The sequence below is a fragment of the Python bivittatus genome, unplaced genomic scaffold, assembly GCF_059951505.1.
Source record: "Python bivittatus isolate LINGU-HERP-01145 unplaced genomic scaffold, Pbiv_v1 ctg000070_np1212, whole genome shotgun sequence".
Taxonomy (NCBI): domain Eukaryota; kingdom Metazoa; phylum Chordata; class Lepidosauria; order Squamata; family Pythonidae; genus Python; species Python bivittatus.
In genome coordinates this window covers 32,954,069-32,976,736 of record NW_028277034.1, presented here as the reverse complement: position 1 = coordinate 32,976,736, position 22,668 = coordinate 32,954,069, and the positions used below count along the sequence as shown (strand labels likewise).

Below are 22,668 nucleotides of genomic sequence, written 5' to 3'. Positions count from 1 at the left end.
TTTTTTTTCCACTGGACATTATTAGTTCATAATGTTGTGCTGTTTCCCCCAAACTCATTCCTGGTTCTTCTAATATCACCATTCATGGAAACATGCTACTATCAGCAACTACAGATTCATGTTTTTGTTTTTTTTTAATGCACCACAGCAACCTAGATGACATGAATTCATGGTTTCTAAGATATGCTTTAACCTTTTCATTCATTAATAAATCTAAAGCATCACTTCCCTGTTAGTATTCACTAGCTCCACTGCATATCAGGCCACTTTTGTTCAGGTTTATTATATCTTCCCCCTTTTTATAGTTCAACTAACTCTCTGTTTTTCATTTCATTAATTAATTCATTTACATTCCAAGTTGCAATTTTCATATGCCATGGTCATCGTCAGATGTGGCCACAGCTTTGGTCAGTCAATGCTTTCAGTTCATGCTTTTTAGTAAGAGAGAAAAGATAGATATAGAAGATGTAGACTAAGTGATCAGCCTTGGTAATAAGCTACATGCCGCATCCTTGCTTACAGTTGAGAAAACAATACCAGTCAGTTTGGGTTTGGGGAGAACCTCATCTGTAATCTTTACACTATAAATATAACGTTTCTACACTTCAGGAACAGTTTGTAAAGAGACATTTAAACATTTTTATGAATTCATACTTTTATTTTTAAGATTCTGTATAACTAGAAATATTTACCAGATATGAGGAGGAGGAGGAGGAGGAGGAGGAGGAGGAGGAAGAAACTGATGACATTAGGTTGACATTAGATTTATATTCTGACTTTCTACCAAAGAAAAATAGCGCTCAGTTCATAATGTCAAATAGAACAGAATGTCTTCGTTATACAACAGAATTTACAGAGCTCAAATGGAAATTTATTAAAAATTTTAATTAACATAGGAAGAAACATAAAAATATAATGTAGCAATAAAAGACCAATTGTAAAGGGCTACAAGATTAAATACTTATAACTAATTGCTACATTATCAGATATATGCAAAGGTATAAAAAGAAAAACACAGTTATAAAATAGAGTAATATAAAGTGACAAAGTTTTAGATAATAATTCCCCATAATAATTACCAAATACTTTCTTTATTTCTAGTCACGGTGAAAAGTAATTGTTTTGTTTCATTATTTGTTCCCATGATGCAATCTCTGAAACAGAATTTGGCAATTCAAAGCAACTGAGAAGAAATGAAATACAGAATTTGTCTCATCTTCCAGGGAACTTATTTGAAATGAGTTAAATACAGATGGTGAATTTCACAATAAAATCAGCAGCATAACAACCCATGACCCACAGTTTTAACAGGGACAAAGCCTCTCTGCAAGGAGAATAAATTGTGATCTTCATTCCAGTAAAGCTGAAGGCAGTGTATTACAGCATGCTCTGGTAAAGGTTCTATGATATTTTATAGTAGCAGGATAATATAGATATTTATTTGCCTCAAAAGGTTTACTTAAACTCCCCTTAAGGGAAAATCCCAGAATTATATCTCTACAAATCAATATATATTATTTGCTGTTTGACCATTTCTTTAGCTTTGGTAAAAACCAAAGAATGCAAGCCTGTTATAGGTAGGGCAATATTTTGTAATTTCACCTCCAAGTTCTGCTTCCAACTTGAGTAAACACAGTCTAAAAATGTCAGTGGGACTAAACCCTCATGGAAAATTTTAAGTCAGTAGATGATCTTTCTTAACCAAAATAATTCTTCTCTGGAACTATATAAATAACAGTGTCCCTCCAACCAAAGGGACACTGAGAGATTCCAAAAATAGCCTTCAAGAATATTTTTATAGTAATTTTATTAAAAATTACAATTATAACAATAAAAAGTAATACAAAATAAAAAAGAATAAAAAGAAAATATAGAAGGTGCAGAAATGAAAAAAGAAAGTAGAAAGAAAAATAGAAAAGAAATAAAAAATAAGAATATAATAAATAAAAAGAAGAAATGACTGCCCTCTTCATCACAAGTATAACCAATTTTAGTAACTTGTCACCTTCTCTTAAAATACAGCAAATGATCTCTTCTTCCCATATCCCACCTCTTATCTATAAACAAATCCATAAAGCTTCGTCATTTCAGTCTTAATGTCAACAAAAGTCCATTAAGGGTTACTAGAGTAAACAACCTATCTATTTTAACCTTGATCAAATAAACCAACTTTATATTCCTTCCTTTTACTCCTAACAATCTTGATCTTTAGTCCTTTCAAATAATGCCCTAGAACTTGATTATTATTATTTTTTTAGTTTTTCTTTGTCTCTCCTCACAAAATTCTTCAAAGCTTTAACAAGCCTCTTTTGTAAATACAATATAGGAAAATTATCCAGGTCACTCTCTTGGTTTGTTATTTGTATATCCCTTTTAATTATTTAGACATCAGGCAATTTCTTTTGTATGTCCAGTATAACATCTTATCCAGGTCACTCTCTTGGTTTGTTATTTGTATATCCCTTTTAATTATTTAGACATCAGGCAATTTCTTTTGTATGTCCAGTATAACATCTTTTTCCATGTCATTCTTGTAACCTGTCATTTTTAAATCCATTTTCAAATCAGTCTCAACCTTGTCAGGTAAAAATTGTTCCTTTTCCATAATATCTTTTAAATGCAGTCTATCTATAAAGGCAGACACTCTTAAAATTAACTTCTGGGGCCACTGTTCAAAAATATCCTTCCATATGTCTAATGTTAAAATATTTTTGCTTCATTCTGTATTTGTAAGTTGAGTTTGAATGTTCTTCTCCTTTCATTGTAATCTTTAGTTCCTTCTAATTCCCTCTAGTGTCCAATTTTTAAAGTCTTATCTTATTATGTTTTTTTTTTAAGAATTCAAAACAAAAGCATTTTCCCACGGGAAGGATTCAAAAATCATATTTCAAATTTATCTGGACACTTAGTCCATTTGTAACCTTCTAAAATCAATGTTTTAATCACCTTTTTGCTGTTTATTAAAAAAATATTTTTAAGTCCTTAAACTTGTATTTAAAACTTCTTTCATTAAGGATTGAAGGAAACTCACCCAGTGCTGTAAAACTTGTTGATCCAAAGGTTGTTAACAGCTGAAAAGCAGTTAACAAGCAATTTCTGAAAGTGATTATTAGAAAAGGAAGCATGTGAACCCAGTATCCTTTCAAAGGTGGCGACCAGGGTTTGAGCAAGATGGCTATTCCCTCATCTCCCAGAACTCTAAACTTGCCGGACACTGCTGCCTTGCAAGGAGCAACTCCCTGGAGCACTTGTGGGCAATCTCAAGTCCTCTCCATGTCTAGCAAGGAATTACTTAAAAAGCCAGTCTACTTGCCAGCTCTTCATTCTGCCACGGTCATCTACGTTTTTTTGGAACCAAACCACCGTCTGCCATTTCTTCCCTGGAAGTCAGATAGGCTTCAAAAATATAGACTGAACTGTCTCCAGAACAGAAAAGCTCTTGCAGATGCAGGCCTGTGCACCAGATAACATTGTGGCAGCTGCCTTACCCCTAAAACCGTAATTTCAAAGGGGATAAATAAATCCCATTTGGAAGACAAACCTGAGAACCACCTTTGAGTGGACTCCATAACATGAATCATCTGTGCCCTCCAGGAACATAAAGCCTGGAAGAAACCTAGGTATCTAAACATTTAGCTTGCTCTATTTTATGTCCATTGATCTGCAGACATATGTTGTTAAACACTTGGAGAAGCCCATAAGTTTGGTCCTTTCTTCAGGACAACAGGAAGTAAAGAATGAAAGAATGGTGCATCAACTGGACTCAGCAGGGCAGGTACCTGTCTATTAGCTTTCATGGTGGGTAGATGCTAGGATCAGAAGTATCTTTGACCCATGAGTTGATGTAGAAGTTAAACAAAAAGAGGGTTAATATATAGCCCTACTTCATCCCTTTGCTTGAAAATATTGGGCACGTAAGATACCCCTGAGCAGTGCAATGAAACCTCAAGCAGGTCAATTGTATACTGAATTGCCCTAAAGTCAATCTGCTGTTCCACTAGGATGTTCTCACTATCCAGGCAATCCCTGAACATCCAGCAAAAATGCCTTGCATAAATTTTACTAATTATACTAAGTAGAAAATATGGGAAGTCATCATTTCTATTGCTATAAAAACAACTTAAATCTTTTTGTTTTTGAAGTTAAAATTCTGCTTTTTTCAAGGGACTTTTTTCCTAATGGTGATAATCCTAACTTACAGAGAATCCTGATTTTGATGCTGTAAGAAAAATAATAAAGCATAATTTCATGGATATTTATATTTGTTATGAGAAGGTTGCTACAGTACTTATTTATAATCATTATATTGCTGTAGACCACCAATGATTTTCTATGGAAAGGTCAACTCAAGCCTTAATAGAAAGACTGAATATAATGGAGAAGACGTGAGAGAAATCACTCCTGTTCAGTGTGTACCACCACCATCACCACCACCACCACTTTTTTCTTTGTCACACCGGTAAATATAATGCTTAACATAAAGTCATTTAAATTCATAAGTACAAAATACTGGCAATCAAAAAGCATCATTTTTCTATCTTCTGCAACAGAATATTTGATTTTTTTTAACCAAAGATATTCTTTACCAAATATATTCTTAACCTACTGGGGACTAAGGAGTCAAAAATCCTATCTAAGGATTTTTGACTCCTTAAGTTAATGTGCATTTAATTTATTCCATAATGCTTGAACTGTAGCTTGAGTGGATGAAACTATTTTTGTAGGGAAATTCTCACTTTGTTAATGAGAAACAGGAGATGCTGTTGAGAAAATAGGGTAACACAGAATTATGGATCTAGTTGTGATCTTAGTCTGGTATGTTGAAAGCTTTTGCAAGCAACTTCAAAATCCTGTCCCACTGGAAAGCCTGGGAGCCCTATCTACCCATTTGATTCCTACCAATGTTTTTGCATACTGGTATGGGTGAGCCAAGATATTTCCCTCTGTAAACAGTGGTAGAATATAAATAATGCTTTAACAAAGTGCATAGGTAAATGTCCAAAGCATGCTTTAACAAAGTGCATAGGTACCCTCCAAAGCATGCTGAAAGACCTGTTCTGACCTACCAACTATAGAAAACACCCTCTTAATATATGTTGGGGGAGCCTCAGAGTCTGAACAAATTTATAGAATAGGCAGGAACTGGGTTTATTCCATCTCTATATCACTCCAGAATATAGAATATATGACTATGGGGAAAGAGTTGTTCTGACTATCTTCCTTTTTGTTTCCCTTTAAGCATTTGACCTATCCCCAGAAGAATACACACTAGAAGCAATACACTTTATTCCAAATTTCTTCCCACTTTTAGTTTTGCACACTGAATTATATGGAACAAAAATACATGTTCTACATGGTGTAGAAGCCCCAGCCTATGAGCCAGACGCAGGCAGCAGAACATCTCTTTTCAGTCAGTGGTTCTTTGCCTCACCACAGCAACTACATTTTGGAAAAAGATATTTCCATTGAGGTCCAGCCTAAATGTGGTCTGTGTTGGTATTCTGGTGGGGACTGCAACCAACAAGGGAAGAATTAACCTTCCCTTCTCAATGCCATCCTCTGCCATACTGCAAGTTTTATTGATACACTGACATCATATATTGTTGCCAGGAATCATTAGGCTTATGTATGTATCCCTTGATAGAAAGTGGGATGAAATCATGTCATCTTCTTCTGGGAATAATGATGTTTGTAATTCAGCCTTGGCAGCTGATAATATAAAGGTTTAGTCAGAGTCTACAGCATATCTCAAATGTACTTTTGCCTATTACACCATCTTCCTTCCTGATGGTGAGGGCAACACTATTGTGAGTTGCTCAGAGCTAACATCAGATTCTAAAGAATTCATCCTCAATACTTGGAAACTCCTAGGATTTTAGGTATTGTTTGTAAATATCTCATAGAAATGCTTAAAGAGCCCAGTAGAGCTCTAGGATCCTTACCTACCCTTAGTTGCTAATGAGGCTTCTGTAGTTTCTGTCACCTCCTTCTCTAACATAGCCAACCGCTTCTTCCTCATCTCCAGTCCTTTTTCAAGGTTAGATCTCAGTGCAGGAGGCTGGCTGCCAAGATACCCCTGCGCCTTTAAGCCCAGCTGCCAATTATGGCACCAAGTAAGCCCAAAACAACACACAGTACACACTGGCTGTATCTGACACACATACTAAAACCCATTATACATACCACATCCATAGATATGACTTCTTTACCTCACCTGATTGCGTCTGTTTTCAAGAAGGGAAGTCTCATAGAGCTGAGCATTGTGAAGAACAATTCCACAAAATGCCAGGTAAGCAGCAAAATCCTATAAATTGGACATTAAAAGTTAAAAGTTATATAACTAGAGATCCTTAGATTAGGAGACCCAAACTTCTAAGAGTTTGATTTGTATCTTGAAATAATCAGGTGTTTTGCTGATACTAATAGCACCTCTATTATTTGATTACGCTTGAGGAGTTAGAAGTTTGTTATTTCCGATTCCTAAGCACCTTACTTTATTAGCAAAGAGTGCTGTTTATATCTGTCTTAAAATATCCAGTATTACGTGTAACTAGATTCCTAATGGTAAAGAGTTGTGGTGAATTTTGCAAACACAAAAACAGATGCAGACAATGGCCTGTCTTGTGTGAAATATTAAGTGTAGGCTTACATTTTTAAAAGCCAGAACTGAATCTTGTTGAGGTAGCAGAGCATGAACAGTTTTTGTTCATGTTTTAATTCTGATGTCCCATAGATGCTCATCACAAATTCTATTTAGAAAGGATGAATGAATTCTTATTTTGTCCCTGCCAGAATTGTCAGCTACTCTGTTCCAGGTTCAGCTCTATTTAGTGAACTAGATATTTCTTGTAAAATAACATAGCTTAAAAATGGCTAAATAACAAATTCAGGTCACTCTGCCTTAAGCACTTTTAAATTAATTCCATATCTTTCAAAATATGGTTTTATCAAGTTATCCAGTTTATTTCTTCTCTTATGAGCTGAACAGCAATTACAACAGCAAAACACAGTTTAATAATGATTTGATGTGTTAGATTTCTATACTAAGTACTCATTCTCAGAATTACTTGAGAAGTATATTTTAATATAATTAAGCTGAAAAATAAAGGTAATTTAATTTCTGAAGTTAAAGGAATGTTTATTGAAGAAAGTGGTAAGAAAAGAGAAAAAGTTCAGGCGGTTGCAGAGAATTAGCAGGAACAGGTAGTCAGCCATAAGACTTGTGCTGGTGAGTGTTGGCAATGACTGAAGAACTTAAGATTTTTTTTCCTATTCTTTTGTTTTTTCTTCTGTGCTGGTTACTTCTGTTTTCCATAGCTTTCCTACAGAAGTTTACAAGACATGAAGGCAATAATACTATTTCACTAATGTCTCCTAATGATTGGTATTCAAAAGCATGTTATTTTTGGTCTTGAACCCTTGTGACTTTATTAGAATGAATAAGGTTATTTTCCACAAATTTGTCTAAAACTCTGCTTAAAGATAAGTTAGTAATCACATTGTGAAAAGCAACACTTCCTACATTCTGTCCAGCTACATCATTCAGCTACATTAGATGCCCCAGTTGTTCTAGTGTGATATTCAAGCAAACTAAACAATTCAGGATAAAATCAGTATAAACGAAAGAGAAATTAAACTAACTTCTTATACTAACAACTTCTATGTAGCTACATTTTAGTGAAATTTTAAATTTCTGCATATCATATAGGAATATGGAATGATAATATAGAGCATGTTTTTTTTAAAGTTTTAGATATTTACATACAACAGTAATCTATTTCCACATTGCAAACATTAGCAAAGTATTTGAGATCTAAATAGTTTACATTCTCTTGTTCCTCTATTATAGATTTGATTTTTATTTTGGGACTTCAATGGTACTTCAATGGGTTTGTGTTTGGTATTACTAAACAAATAGACAATAAATAAATACATAAAACAAATGCCCTTATAGATACGTTTGTCTTGCTGTAATTGCATTTTCTCTCTCTTTTTAATTTTTTACAGGTTTTCTCTTATTTTTTAAAATCTCTTTTCTATTAAATAAATAAAGCAAAATAAATAAATACATAAATACATAAAAGAAGGACTTTAAAACACTAGTGTAAAAAATTATTATAAAAGCTGCCTATGGAATTAAAAACAAATGCCAAGCCACACAAAAAACCAATACAAAGATAATTTTAAAAGCTGGGGAAAACATCAAAAGCTTGTTCTCTTTCTAAAATTATATTAAGGTAGGTACCAGATAAATGTTTCTGTAGAGCACAGAAGGGCATGAGGCTACCAAGATAAAGTATGCACTTTCATTGTGACCATGTCCTGCACTTCAGATGGCATGGGAACATTTGTTAATAAAAATAAACTTGTAAAATATACCTTCTCATCTTGCTCAGTGAATGTTCCTCCACAACCAGATTTTTTGTTGATTGCTTGTGCCACACCAACCACCTGATTAAAAGTCAATATAGGAATATTAGTTTACTCAATAGGGCTTCAGCTGAAGGGCATAAGAAAATCAATAGTCACCTGAGATGTCCATGACTTCTTGTAAAGTTTACTATTATTTTTGAGAAGTAGTATGAAGTGAAAAACAATGCAATAGCAGTATCCTTATTTTTAAAACTTATAGCTGCTCTCTTATGCACATATATTTAAGAGTAAGCATTACTGAACTCACTATGGCTTACATTTCAGAAGACACAAAGTACTGTGTTGTGAATCTATGAGGTCCATCTAGCCTTACTTCAGGGTAATTCTCATTGTCTTATTTTGCTAAAAGTTGCTTCCATGTAAAAAAAAGCATTGGGTCAGGTACTTACTTTGTCTTACTGTGGTTTGTATAGATTGGATCCAAATGAAACAACCTAAATGAAGTAAGGGTATTTATATACACTAATACAAATGTTGAGGCACTTAGAGAAATATGAGCCACTCAAAATATAGACCTATGATCAATCTTCTTTGGCTTCAGAGTAACACACATAATTCATTGCTTTTCAAATTTTAGATCCTAAGACTTCCCTATCGAATTCTAAGCAATATTTTTCTTGCAGTGAGATGAGTTCATGATAGTATTATAATAAATCTGTGAGAGCTATACTTCAAAATGTGAATATAAATCCTTATTGAAAGTTGGGCTTAATTTGTGGCCATAATATGGACAAATTGCTACTGCTCAAACTTCAGGTAAATGTACTTCACTTTAGAAATATTATGCTTTAGAGTAGCCTAAATTGACAAACTGAAGAAAGAAATACTACATTTTTATTTATTTGTTTGTTTGTTTGTTTGTTTTTGTTTATTTTATTTCCCCATTTTATTTAGATATATAAAATTTGACCTTCCCCTTCTGTCTTCTGACTACTTCTCACAGAACAGCATCAACTTGATGTTATTTCACAGATTTTGTATTCCTACATCACTCATAGATCTTATGTGGAGAATCAACACCAGATTATAGGAACTGCCAGATTATAACTCTAAGCAACTTCAGCCAATGTGGCCCATCATGGGGGTAGCTGAGAAAGGAAAAGGAAATCAAGGCTTGTAGTTTTCAACAACTGTCCTACATCTTCTAAGTCTTTCCTAAACTGGTGCCCACCAGATTGGTTGGACTTCATATACCATTGTGGAAATCAAACACATATGGAAGGCATCAGAGTTTATAACTATCAGCCAAACAAACACAATGTTATGATGTGCATATTTGCATTTAACGTGCATTTTTAAAAAGGCAAATAGAAATTATTTGGGGATGGGGGAGGGGAGCAGGAAATGGAAGTTTAACCATTCTTTCCCTGCTCTGGTCCTGATAAAAAAAATCTTATTTTAGAAATTGTATTTGTATTAGATGAAAGTCCATGTTGAAGGACTGATTTTTGTCATCAGAGCAGAAAATGATTCAACTCTTTTTGTCCTGTTGTAAGCCTAATAATTATCCTGCTTCTTCCACTACTATCTGCACTGCTTAAAATGTGCACATAAGTAGAGTTTAATTAAATTACATCTCATTTATTCCTGTGATTGTTCCCAAAGACAGATCCCAACAAAAGCTATTTCAGATAGATTCTAAAACTTCATTTACTTCCCCCAGGCCAGGCTAGGCCATTAGTCAGTTCTTCTTCTTGGGACATAATATGGCTTTTGATGTTACAAAAGCCATCTGTATAAATAAGAAAAAAGTTTCTAAATGTTCTCATTGTACCACAAAGCTTTATATGACTGTACAACAGTGCTCAAAAAATAACTCTATTAATACTCTCATGAAGTGAAGAAAAAACTTGTTGAAGAGTTGAGAGTTACTTTTCTGAAGCTGTACTATGTTGACAAAATTACCTTACTTTGCAAACAACAAAGTAAGCAATAATTAATCACCTACTGCACACACACCTGTCTGACACATAGCCATCTTTATTTCCCACAGCACGCATTACCCAGATTGTGGCTAGCAGTCAGTTGTGTTACCTGGACATCTTTCAGTATAATTATTAGTATGATTTGTTAAGTATATTCCATCATTCAAAAAAAAATACTCAGAAAACACACAGAATATTATGCAATAAAAATATTACTCTCATCATATAATCTGCCCAACAGTTGTTGGAATTAGGCAATCACTTCATGTTACATCTGTATTATATCAACTGTCCTCCTTGCTAGTGTTCTTCCAAACTTAATTTAAAGGATGGTTCCAACTTTTGAACAAGTGGGGATCATGTTACTTAAAGAATGGCCTTTATCTGCTTGCATGAACGATATAATACATACATAGCGAATTTTTAAAAAGCCTTTTTCTGCAACCTGCCAGTGATATTCATGATATCTCCCTGGTTTACTTATTAAAAAGGAAATTATGCTCAAAATTCTCTGATTTCCTTGGGAGATGTATGCTTGCCTTTTTTTAAAAAAAAATGTTTCTAGGCAACTGTATAATTTCAAATTATTTGGAATGTTTAGCTATATTTTTGGGTACATATAACAACTCTGCCAGGTTTTAAGTTTATTAAAATAAAATTACCTATCTTGTGAGCATAAATTGGAAGTCTTACAATACATTTATACAAGTATTTCCTATATTGTTGCTACTATTGGGCCAAATGAGTTTTCCCAACGGAAATAGGTCTGTACCTGTCATCAGCCCAGCCCCATTTATTCCCAGCCTCCCTCTTTCCTTTGCAGAAAAAGAAACCACCTTTCAAAGAAGATCAAGGGGGGAAGGAGAGGCACATTTTTCATTCAGTCATAAAGTCACCGAAGATGAGCAGTTATTGCAACATAATCCAGCCTTTCTTCTGTTCACATTTATTTGCCATTGTAATGCTCTTTTAACCGACCTTCCAGGACAAAGAACTGCCATTACATTTTCTGTAGCCCTTACCTACAGAGAACTACTCCCAAGAATAATACAAAGCCTATACAGTATTGAAAGCTTGGAAGCTTTCTTTGAAAGCAAATTTGCCAACAAGTAAGCACCTTAACCGGTTGATTCAAGGGGGAGAAATGTGATTACTCACATGTGATGCTTCTAACATTCTAGGTTTTCCCAAAGAGATTTATAGATCCAAAACAAGCATATGCTTCAGCTGTAATGCTCCATCATTATCTTCTCTCCCAAACCCTGGCACATCTGTCCTCTCTTCTGATAAACCAAAGCAGGCAGACAGTATCTAGAGAGAATTTCTTCTACAATGTGCAGCAATGTGTGACTCTTGACAGTGCAGCCTTCCCCAAGCAGGTACCTCCTAGATGCGTTTTGAGATTTAATTCCCATAATTCACAGCAGGCATGGAAAACTGAAACTTTTGAATTCTAACTTAACTGGAGGGCAAAATAATAAATTTATCATTCTTGCAGTACTTGCCATGGGACCAAATACTGATCTGCTTGAAGTGATATCTAGGAGTGTTTTGACAAAAAGCGGGCAAATTACTTCTCAGCTGCAGATATACAGTAGAGTCCAGCTCAGTAAAAAACTGTCAAGAAAATACCATCACCATGTAAGTAGAAGACTAAAAGATATGGCAAACCAAAAGTTGACAGAATCAGGAAGTATAGGATCAGTGTATAAAGTGGGTCTTTATTATACTTTAATTAAACCAATATTTGAAACTGAGATTCAATTAAACATGTCACTTTTGCATTTAAAAATGGAGGAATAAATATATATATGTGAACTGGTCATTTTATAGCAAAATTCCATATTACTACAGGTAGTCCTCGCTTAACAGCCACAACAGGGACCGGAAAATTGGTTGCTAAGCAGGGCAGTCATTAAACAATCACCACACATAACTGGACTTGATTTTATGACCATTTTTATGGCAGCCGTTAAACGAATCACTGCAGTTGTTAAGCAAATCATGTGGTCATTAAGCAAATCCAGCTTCCCCAATGGATTTTTTTGCCAGAATTCGCTTAATGACCACATGATTTGCTTAACGACCACATGGTTCACTTAATGACCATTGCAAAAAAAGTTGCAAACCGTGATTGTGATGTACTAGGTTTTTTAAAAGATTGTCAACTAGATGGTAATCTAGAGAAGTTAGATCAACAGATATTTGCAACAACACTTTTTCTGTAATAGCACACTTCTAAGAAGCATAAGCATTTGTTCCTGATTATGATGATGCCCAATGATGAACTGTATATCATGATGTCATATATGTAGATATGAAATGGATAGTTTGCATCACAATGTACATTTTGTCACTTGCACTTCCTTGCCCCCCCCCTTGCACATACCTGCAAATCCCTCCCAATGGAAGCAAACTGATTCCTACCTTGCTATTAAGACTATTTTTTACTATTGGATTTTAAATCCAATGATATGATATTTTGTTTCCATCTACTTTTAAAGCTGTTGCCAAATTTTATTGATAAGTTTTTTGTTTTCCTTCTGACTACCTTGCTTTTATGATAAATTTTAATTTATATTTTTGGTGTGTGTGTGTGTGTGTGTATCCTTTGTTGGCTGCTGAGGATACAATTTAAAAATGTAATTTTAAAAATACATATATAGAAATTTGAAGATATGAGCAACTTTCCATGTTCCTCATATAGAGTCTTAATGGCTGGAACCCCAGTCCCAATACCAAAGTTGTCTAACCACAATCTGGTAGGAGGGGGGAAAAGTTTGTTTGTTTATTGTTGCTCATGAGCTTTGCACTCTTAGGAAGCCACAAAAATATATACAATAAATAAGGCTGTAATTCAGTCTAGTGACTTTAGCACATTAGCAGCAAGTTCTTGCCCAAAATTCACCTAAAATAGAATTATTTGTGACCACTAAAGTTTGGAAGGGATATGAAACAGGAAACGAGACCTTCTACTATTAATGTAGATCTCAATAGAAGATCTTTTGCTAGGCACACATATGGAAAAGTGCGCTCACCCATTAAGCACCAAAGTTCCAATAGCCAAGTTGTAAAAGTGGAAAAACATTTTCAATATCTCAGTGGTTAAATGATGATTTATAGCTCACACCAGCCTTCCAAGGTACTGGCAGCACAAATGTGTTCATTGTTCTGTGGAGTTAGTATTGGAAGCATTTTAAATAAAACTTTTATTCTCATATCTATTGCATAAAGCCCAGCTCTAGTCTTTCCAGGTTAATGGTAAACTCCTCTGGGCTTCAAAAAAGTCATGCTGTTTGAAGAATGTATTCAAACCAAACACAACCAACAACTGGGCAATGATTCTGCTAATACCCACACACACACACATATATCTACCATCACAACCTTGCACATTGCAGAGTTGCTCCTTAACTCCCTAAACAGGATTTGCCTAAAGCATTTTAATAGAAACAAAGTTTCTTTATGTTATATCATAACTCAAAGAACATACAGTTCAGATCACTATGTGTCATATACTTTTTATCTCCACAAAACAGGCACCACATAGAACAGATAGCCCTGCATTTCACAAAAGAAACCACTCCTTAGCCTTCCATCAAACTCCTGTTATTATACATTTACACCCTGCTAAATGCCTCACATGCTGCAATTTCTTCCATTTTCTCCAAAGCAAATCAATATCCCAAGCGAGCAAATCTTCAGCTCTTGCATATGCTGCAACCACAGCTGTTATAAATAGGCTAGCTTTTAGACAGCTCAACGAATTTTCCAAATATATTCATACATTCAGTTTTTTTCACATGACGAGGTGATACCTGGGCAGTTTACATATAGCAAAGATTACTCCAGAAACAGAAACCAGTTCTTGTTAAGTGCAATGTATAAGGAGTTGGCTGTTTCAGCAACTTCACCGAGAATATCTTGAATGTGTACCTGTCAGTAGAAACTGCAATGACATGGAAATGATGAAACGTGCAATGTGCAATGTGATGTCACAGCGTCAACCCTGTCTTTTTGGATTCGCATCCTAACATCAGGCACAAGTAGATAGGTTTACAGGCTTGCACTGTAGCATCACAATGTATGTTTCATTGCTTCCCCATCCCCAGCAGATTGCCTTGCCAGGAATTAGAAAAACTAAGAGTTAAGACTAGAGATTCAATTGAGTTGAACAATACAGGTAACTACAACTGAAGCAATTTTCTAACTTCCCCAGTGTGTTCAATAGCAGTCCACCAGAGCTCAGCTGACATGCAGATGTTGGCTCACAACACTGTACTTTTAATTCTTATTAGCTCTGAACCACAGAAAACTGAAGCCTTTCAATGGTATCACAGGCACTCTAAAGAATCCAAAAGGAGAACACTCTCACTCTGTGTAAACAGTTTCCTACCATGAAAGGGAAACTTGCGGTTATTAAAGAGCTGTGAGGAAACAGTAAAAAAAAAGGGTGGTGGTGGTGGTGGTATGTTAACACAACCTAAAACGTCCATTCAGCTGGAGGAAGAGGAGGAGGATTACTATGCAGGTTCATTTATTGTTTGGGTTCAAGTGCAGACACTTGGATCTGTTATAGGATGGATTGTGACAAAATGAAGGTGACCTTGAGAACTCTCTTGCATGATTGTTCTTGGCATTATTCTAGCTTAAAGGATTTCTCGATGGGCTGAGTTACACTGTTGGGAAAATAACCCATGTTATTTGTCAAGATATAATCAAAGTGTCCAAATTCATGGCAAACTTTAAATATTGTTAGTGTTACTCTAAAAAGGCTTGCAGATTCCCTTCAGATTCCAGTATAATGCTCATTTCACATTAGTTTGATTATTTTGGATTTTTTCAGAAAATCAGGATTTTATGAGGTTAGGGCATATTTACATTCAGGGATTTGATGGCTAAACAGCACTAGCTCCTTTTTTGACCAACACCACTGTACAGAAAATGGCAGCCAGTTAATGATAACCTTGATTCACTGAGTGATTAACTGATCAACTTGTATGCCACCTCAATTCTAGAGTAAGTCTAGGCAACTAGACCTGTCTCGTCTCCTTCAAAATTGCACATGGTGACATGCCATGTTTACCGCATTTGAGTTCCTTTACGCAATCCATCCAGGAATTCAGTGTGGCAAGAAAAGAAGGGCTTAGAGGCAACTCAAATGTGAATCCCATGCAATGAGAACACAGCTTGGTCTTCAAGTGCAAAAAGAGAAAACTAGACATTTGGAGAAGAACATTCACTGCCATACTTGATGCCTCCAACTGACAGAAAACTGAGGAGGACTGAAATATGTTGCCTTCTAAATTTCCAGCCAAAGGAACTTTCGATTGAGTGGAGTTATCATGATCTCTTAGTGGATCAACAACCCTGTCTAAAAGGCACATAACTTAGAGAGTAAGGAAGACGATTTTGATGGAAATATGCAAAAACCATTACCTAGGCAAAAAGGGGCTGAGATGTTTTTTAAGTTCAGAGCAATGATAACATTCTGAAGTGACTCAAGCAGAGGCCACCCTGATTCACTGGAGTATAAGAAGGAGGAGGGGATACAGTATAATCAGACTTGCAAGATTCTGTTATAATAGCCAATCTCAATAAAAGTAGTTTTAGCCTTCCTATTGATTTCCTGATCTGGTCTACCTAGTGATACTGACACATAAGTTACAAAAAAGGGTAGAGGAAAAACACTTACAGAAAAGAAGCAGGACTTTAATGGAGCAAACAGGATAGTGTGGAGGATTGCCATAGCTATGGCAGCCAAATTGCAACCACAGAGTCTACTGCACGATCAAAATTGCTCAAGGTGCCTGTTACCATCATATCATATTGACCAGAACTGTTAGTACCTTTTTAGTGACTATTTATTTGTTATATATTTAATCCATTCAATACCAAGAGTTTCCTAAACTGACTATAAAGCAGAATAGTGGGCAAGAGGCAAAGTTGCTAATGGCAAAATGCAATTTTGCAATCTTTTTATTCTGCCCATTTTATTTTTTCTTTTACTGTTTAATGGTAAGCTACCATTCTGTTACCAGGGTAGTATCATTGTGTGACCTGTGTAATTATAGAAGCCTGCTTTAATTCTGTTCTTATATGGGATCTCTCCCTCATTGCTCCCGACTGCGGTACAAGTGGAGTCGGGGACAAAGCCTAGCTTTGTGTTAGGGTAGGACTAAATAGTGTTCCTGATTCTTCATCCTCACCCCTATAATGGTCATCATTTCTGTTTATATCCCACATTTTTACCCAGTAAGCACTGTTAAGAGAACACAAGCTGTTCTTCTGAAAATGGTTTTAATTTGGTCTTTACTTAATATTAAATGTAGTTAGGGGGTCAGGAAATTTCTTCATCTGCTCTGCTCTTCTTTGAAATAGTTCTTTTCTAGATTCCTGATGGAAATGACCACCAAGCTGTCTATAACTGCTTCCTTTCTCTTTCTCCTGAGCGCAGTGTCTATCACTGCTCTTTTCCAGAAGTTTCATTTGCTTCAAAAAGGAAGCTTTTCATTGTGTATCATCTGCCACAAAGTAATGCCACTTGTTATTTTTTGCTTAGAATAGACAAGCTGACTTTTTACCCCCCTCCCCAAAAAAATTGCCTTTCCCTATTCCCCAAAAGCCTTTCTCCACAGACCGCAGACATTTCTTTAGCATTGCTAGATGCATTCAAAGTTTTATTTTATCTGGATGTTTCTTGTTGCATTCTTGTACAGACGGATCTCAGATTTCATTCTGTGAAAGCTACTTCTAATTCCAAAGGGAGCATGTGTCATTTTTTCCCAATGTTATTACTGACCTAAACATGTCTGTTTTTTATTTTGTTACTTCCTGAGATGAATTCAATAAAGACAACCCAGGGAAAAGCTCTGCTAAATCAAAGAATGTTTCCAGGGGACAGAAATACATCTTTGTCTCTTTTAAAATAGAATTTACATTCACTTGTAGAATACACTATTTTTTAAAGCTATACTGCTACTGTAGTCCTGCCGGAGATTAAACTTGAAGACATTGTTCAAGCCAATTAGCTGTTTATTAACGTTGACCTTTCAAAGAACTTTCTTTCCTCATCAGGTCACTCTAGAGGGCATTCTAGAGGGTTTTCCCTCTTTTTTATATCCTACAGAATATAAGAATACATAAAGATATGTATTCAGAGCTTCATTTTGTCTGCTTTCTGATTAAAAAGCACATTCTAACCTATAATTCACTCACCCCTTTTTCTGTTTCATACTAACAAACACTCTCCTCCCAGTGGTCAGACTTTAAAAATAATAAAATAACTGCCCTGTCTTTAAATGCAAAAATCACTATTATTTTCATGGTTGTTTATATTTTAAATCTCCATTGTATCAATGTCAGCTTTAAGTATGACTCAACATAGAAAAATAAACAAGAAATGCTTTTCGATTTTTTGTGAAAAAGCAGCCAGTTCTGAATGAAGAGCTGTAAGGACATATATAGAGGATGGAGAGACATGTTTCAACATTGATTCAGCAGAATGGGCAAATGGTACAGCCACTGTCACTCACAGACACCTCTCCACTGTTCTTAATATGTTTTAAACAACAAGTTCTTAGAAGACTGAGCTAAGAACCACTGTCTGTTCCAGTGAATGGCTCACTCCATCCAACTCTCTAATTCTTGCTAAGTTTCTGAGTACCCCCATGCCAAAGTTTTTCAAAGCTATTGCCAATATTGGTTCAGGCCTTAAATAAAACTGCATGTTCTGCAGATGTTCAAAAGAAAAACAGCTGGGCTCCAAATATAAAATTATGTTTACCTTGCTCTTTAGCCCCAAATAAGGCCATGAAAGATTCTCAAAATAAAACAGTGAGGAAAAAAAAGCACAATAAAATGGCTGGCACAATAAAATTTGCCAGAACACAATTGGCAAGATAAAACAATTAACTTAAAACAGGTTAAAAGCTATATGAGGTTAAATGGGTGAACTGAACAGTTTTTTCAGCTTGTTAATTAAGAAAGAACCATCTGAATATCTTTATGGAGGGCATTCCAGACCATGGGTACTACAGTCAAGAAGGTGCCATCTTTCCATTTTTATTGCATATAATAAGTACATCTCTACTTTATTAAAGAGAAATAGAGAAAGAGGCAGTAAACTATGCTAATATGAGTTCCAAGCCAGTTCAGTTTGAGAGTTCCAATATGGAGAATAACAGAATGACTTAATTATCACTTTGTAAAAATAAAAGAAGAAACTCCCTCACCAGAATTCCATAAGTCAGGCACCAGGACAAAAAAAAAGAGTAAAAATATGGATGGGTTATTCATCTGACATTAAGAATAGACAGGCCTGCCTGGGTAAAGAAAAATTCAATCAATAAAAACCCATACCAGCCTAACAGAATTTGAACTTCAAAAATAATATTTTTTGAAGTGATTCTTTAATATTAAATATTTGGATTTTCCAACTGTTTTGTTAATAGCCCCAAAAATCCAATTAACCACTGAAAGGCAGGATATAGAAACTGTAATTTTTTTTAATCCATTCAATTATTTCTGATTCTCAGAGACTGCCTGGACAAGCCCCTGCAGTTTTTTTGGCAAGGTTTTTCAGAAGTGGTTTGCCATTGCCTCCTTTCCAGGGCTGAGAGAAAATAACTGGCCCAAGGTCACTCAGCTGGCTTTGTGCCTAGGCAGGACTAGAACTCATAGTCTCCTGGTTTCTAGCCTGATGCCTTAACCACTACACCAAACTGGCTCTAGAAATTTTAATAATATCTATCAAAATCCAATACTGGACTTAGGTTTGTTTAATGCATTATGATGATGATCATGAGGAGAAAAGCATGATACAGATAGAACCAGATTTATCATATATTCCATTTTTTCCTTTGTTCCTTTAAATCAGAACTGTGTATTATTCCTCCTGTTTTGTCTCTTCCACCAAAGAACAAATATAGCCATGTGTTTATTTGTTTTTAAAAAGGCACATAGTTCTCCATACACAGCAAGGCTATTGTCTTCAGCACTTGTTATGCCCAAATGCACAGCACATGGAGTTGTTGGCACTACATGTGCCCAGATGGCCACACCACTGAAGCATCACTTGTGGGAGTTAGGTGTGACAGTGAAAATATGCTTGTGGCTTGATTAGCAACTGCTGAAAGGCATAATATCTTTGGACGCACTGGTGTCAACCCGCACAGAAGCAACTTCCTTTCACTCTTCATGATAATGGGCATTTTCTAGGCTTTTTGTTTTGGTGGCAAGGAGACAAAGAATGAGAGTTTTCTTATTTGATAATGGCTTTAAGTAATAGAAAAGATAGCTAAAGTAGATTATAATTTAGGGGCTGATTCAGGAACCATGCCTCATTCCAGAAACATGTCCATTATTATGGTCAGTATGATGAAAACCTTCTGGTAAGAGAGTTGAAAGGCCAGAGGGAGAGAAGAAGCTTTTTGTATGAAACTTTCCAAAATGTTACCCTTCCCTTTAAAAATACACAGAAGGGAATGGAGCCCATTATTTCCCTCTTCCCTCTTTTTTTTTTTTATAGCTTATCAACATGTTCGCCTATCATTTTGTTCCATACTTTTAAATGAAAAGGGGGTTCTAATTTGCTTCAGCTAGTACTCTTCTTATGCTTCAGAAGGCAAATGTCAGGACTATATCAAACTGAGTAGTTAATTTAAACACTTACACTAGCTCATGAATACTTCAGTCTAAGAATGTCGTCAGTTTTCCAACCAATTTAAAAGATGACCGACTATAAAGCTGCTACTAGCCAGATTCCCCAATGTGGTATGGCTCTGGCACATTGGGATTTGAGCACTTTGGGACTATTGGAGAAGAAAGAAAAAGCTGCCATAGACCAATGACTCCTTATGGTCTGTCACAAACATAGGTTTGCAAGCTGAAGGCCTGACACATTCTTGTTTTGCTTCAGCCGCTTATCTGAAGAAAGGATAGACTGAACAAAATATGGACCTCCTGCCCTAGATTTTTGAAACCAGACTCCCAACTCTGGTCAACTCAGTTGTTTTAGTTGATTGGGGGCCAGTTTTAATGGTTGCCAAGATATTTTTGGGTTTGTGCTTTCCTTTTTTAAAATTTGGGCATACAGGCACTTTTCCAAACAAAGTGATGGGCACAACCAACCCCATGTTTTATTTATTGGAATCTCTAACGGTCTGGGAAGGTCCCAAAGACATGCTTGGAATAAAAATGATGGAAGAAGTTGGAGCTTTATTTTGCGGCAAGCATGTTTCTTATTTTTAAAAGACTAGCATAATCTAAGTAAATAAATAAAATCAGCCTGGCAGGCATCATGAGAGTTGTCCACAGATACCCCCTACCTATTTTGCTCTAGGATAATGAATGTAATACAATTTACTTCCATCCTGAATTGTCCTGGTCTGCTTCCTTGCAATTTTAGAGAACAATTGCTGAAATGCAACAGGCCTGTATGAAGCAACAAAGATTCATCTTGATGAAACAATTTGCCTGAACAACATTGCTTTGGGCCGGGTCCTGGGAGAAGGCTGCTCTTAGCCTTCCAGAATGGCTGGCTAATGGAGCAGCCACAGGCCTCACCACAACTGCCCAACTGGAGGAATTGCAAAGTGCATCAAGAAAGCTCCAGATGATTATATTATTATTTTAGAGCATCTTTCCCTAATGCTTACCAGGAATTCTCACTGCTGCATTCCCACCTCTGAAGGAACAAGGGAGGAGAATGCTATTTGTGTGCCAGTGCCATCAAACCATCTTTGTTACAGGCCAGTTTCAGCAAGTAAAGTTTAACGAATAATAATTCTACAGCAAGGGCTTTGCCGCTGTGATAATATTTTTGAAACAGTACTTAGTTTATTAGCTTTTATTAGAAATATTAACATAATGATTTAGATAAACGAATATATTACAAATGGACCAAAACCTGCCTAGATGTTACCTTTGTGCATTCAATCCAACAGGTGAGACGTGAGCAGCTTTCCACTTACCTAGTAATGCTGGTCAAGTAGGTGATGAGATAATCTCTGTGCTTACAATGCAAACCTAGCTCTCACTGGGGCTGATTCCATGTGAGATGGAAACCTGGTGGAGGAAGATTCTAGTTCATGGGGAAGTGTTTGTGTGAATGTGAAACCCCCCTGCTGAAGACAATCACACTATAAGTTTATTTATCTCACCAGTCTGACTAGAGAATGTTAGTTTCTACTGAACATTGAAAACAAAAGAGTCTAAAATAGTCCTCCTTTTTAATTGTACCACTTTTATATTCTATTGATTTCTCAATAACCTACATAAAACTTCCTTGGAATACCAAATTTGTTGAACTAAAAGCAAGATGAATTAAACAAACTTGGGTATTTACAGAAGGAAAATACAGATCCACTGACATTGCCAAAAATGGCTAATGCTATTTGGAAAATGATAGCACTGAGAGGAAAAACTGGCTGTATACCAATTCTTCATACTTTATGGAGCAGATCAAAACTTACTCTGTGGAATGTATGCAGATAAACTTTTTTTTTTTACTAAGCAAGCAAAAGAACAAACAGTTTAAAGAATCAAAAGGTAGAAATGTTACAATGGAATAAAAGGAAGATGCTCAAATTTACCTCTTCTCTATGGTTCTTTATTGGCATACAAAGAATGCTTTGTGTTTTATAGCCTGTGATTTGGTCCACTTCAGCATTGAATCGGGGATCCTGCCAAAGGAAGAAAATATGTAACTGTGCACACCATTTTTTCAAAAATTGTTCCCATTTACTCCATTCAAAGAACCATAGGATATCTAATTAACTATTCCCCTTGAAAATGATATTTCCATTCTCAGACAGTGGATAAGAAGATTCAGTAATAAAGTTATTATTTAGGGATTTCTGTCCTTTATTTCAGAAAACAAATTTCCAAGGTCTGTGCAGAGTCTATTTAAAATAAATCAATTGTACAGTAATATATTGTTTTTTATCCTAGGTAATGTTGTTATGACCTGTTGTCGCAACGGTAAATGTATTGTTTGATTGATACAATAACTTAATTTAAAAAAGGAAAGGATCTACTGTATATATTTTATTTTTATTTAAATATTAAAAATAACCATATGGATGGTTTAAATGCAGGGTTCAGGTAAAGACCAGGTGGGGACTTCTGCAAGACTGGAGTTACAACCAAACAGCCCAAGTTCTTTCAAACTACGTTTCTTAACATTTACATTCCATAAAATAATGACTCCCACAACGACTGAGATGCTACAACAAAAAAGAACAAAAGAATTAGCCTAAACTCTGATCTATTTCCTTTTACTAGGACAAAAGCATACTATAATACTTAT

General features: G+C 35.5%; 1 protein-coding gene across 4 annotated transcripts in view; it reads right to left on the bottom strand.

The window, feature by feature from the left end:
• The window catches only part of PDE5A (phosphodiesterase 5A), a 102,488-nt gene that overhangs the window by 36,285 nt on the left and 43,535 nt on the right, over positions 1 to 22,668 (bottom strand). For all 4 annotated transcript variants that reach the window (XM_025166525.2, XM_007428009.4, XM_007428007.4 and 1 more), the window contains exons 3-5: positions 21,953 to 22,042; positions 8,380 to 8,451; positions 6,215 to 6,304 (exon numbers count right to left, since the gene is read on the bottom strand). In XM_025166525.2, coding sequence (XP_025022293.1) covers positions 6,215 to 6,304; positions 8,380 to 8,451; positions 21,953 to 22,042 — 252 coding nt within the window. The remainder of the gene's footprint in view (positions 1 to 6,214; positions 6,305 to 8,379; positions 8,452 to 21,952; positions 22,043 to 22,668) is intronic.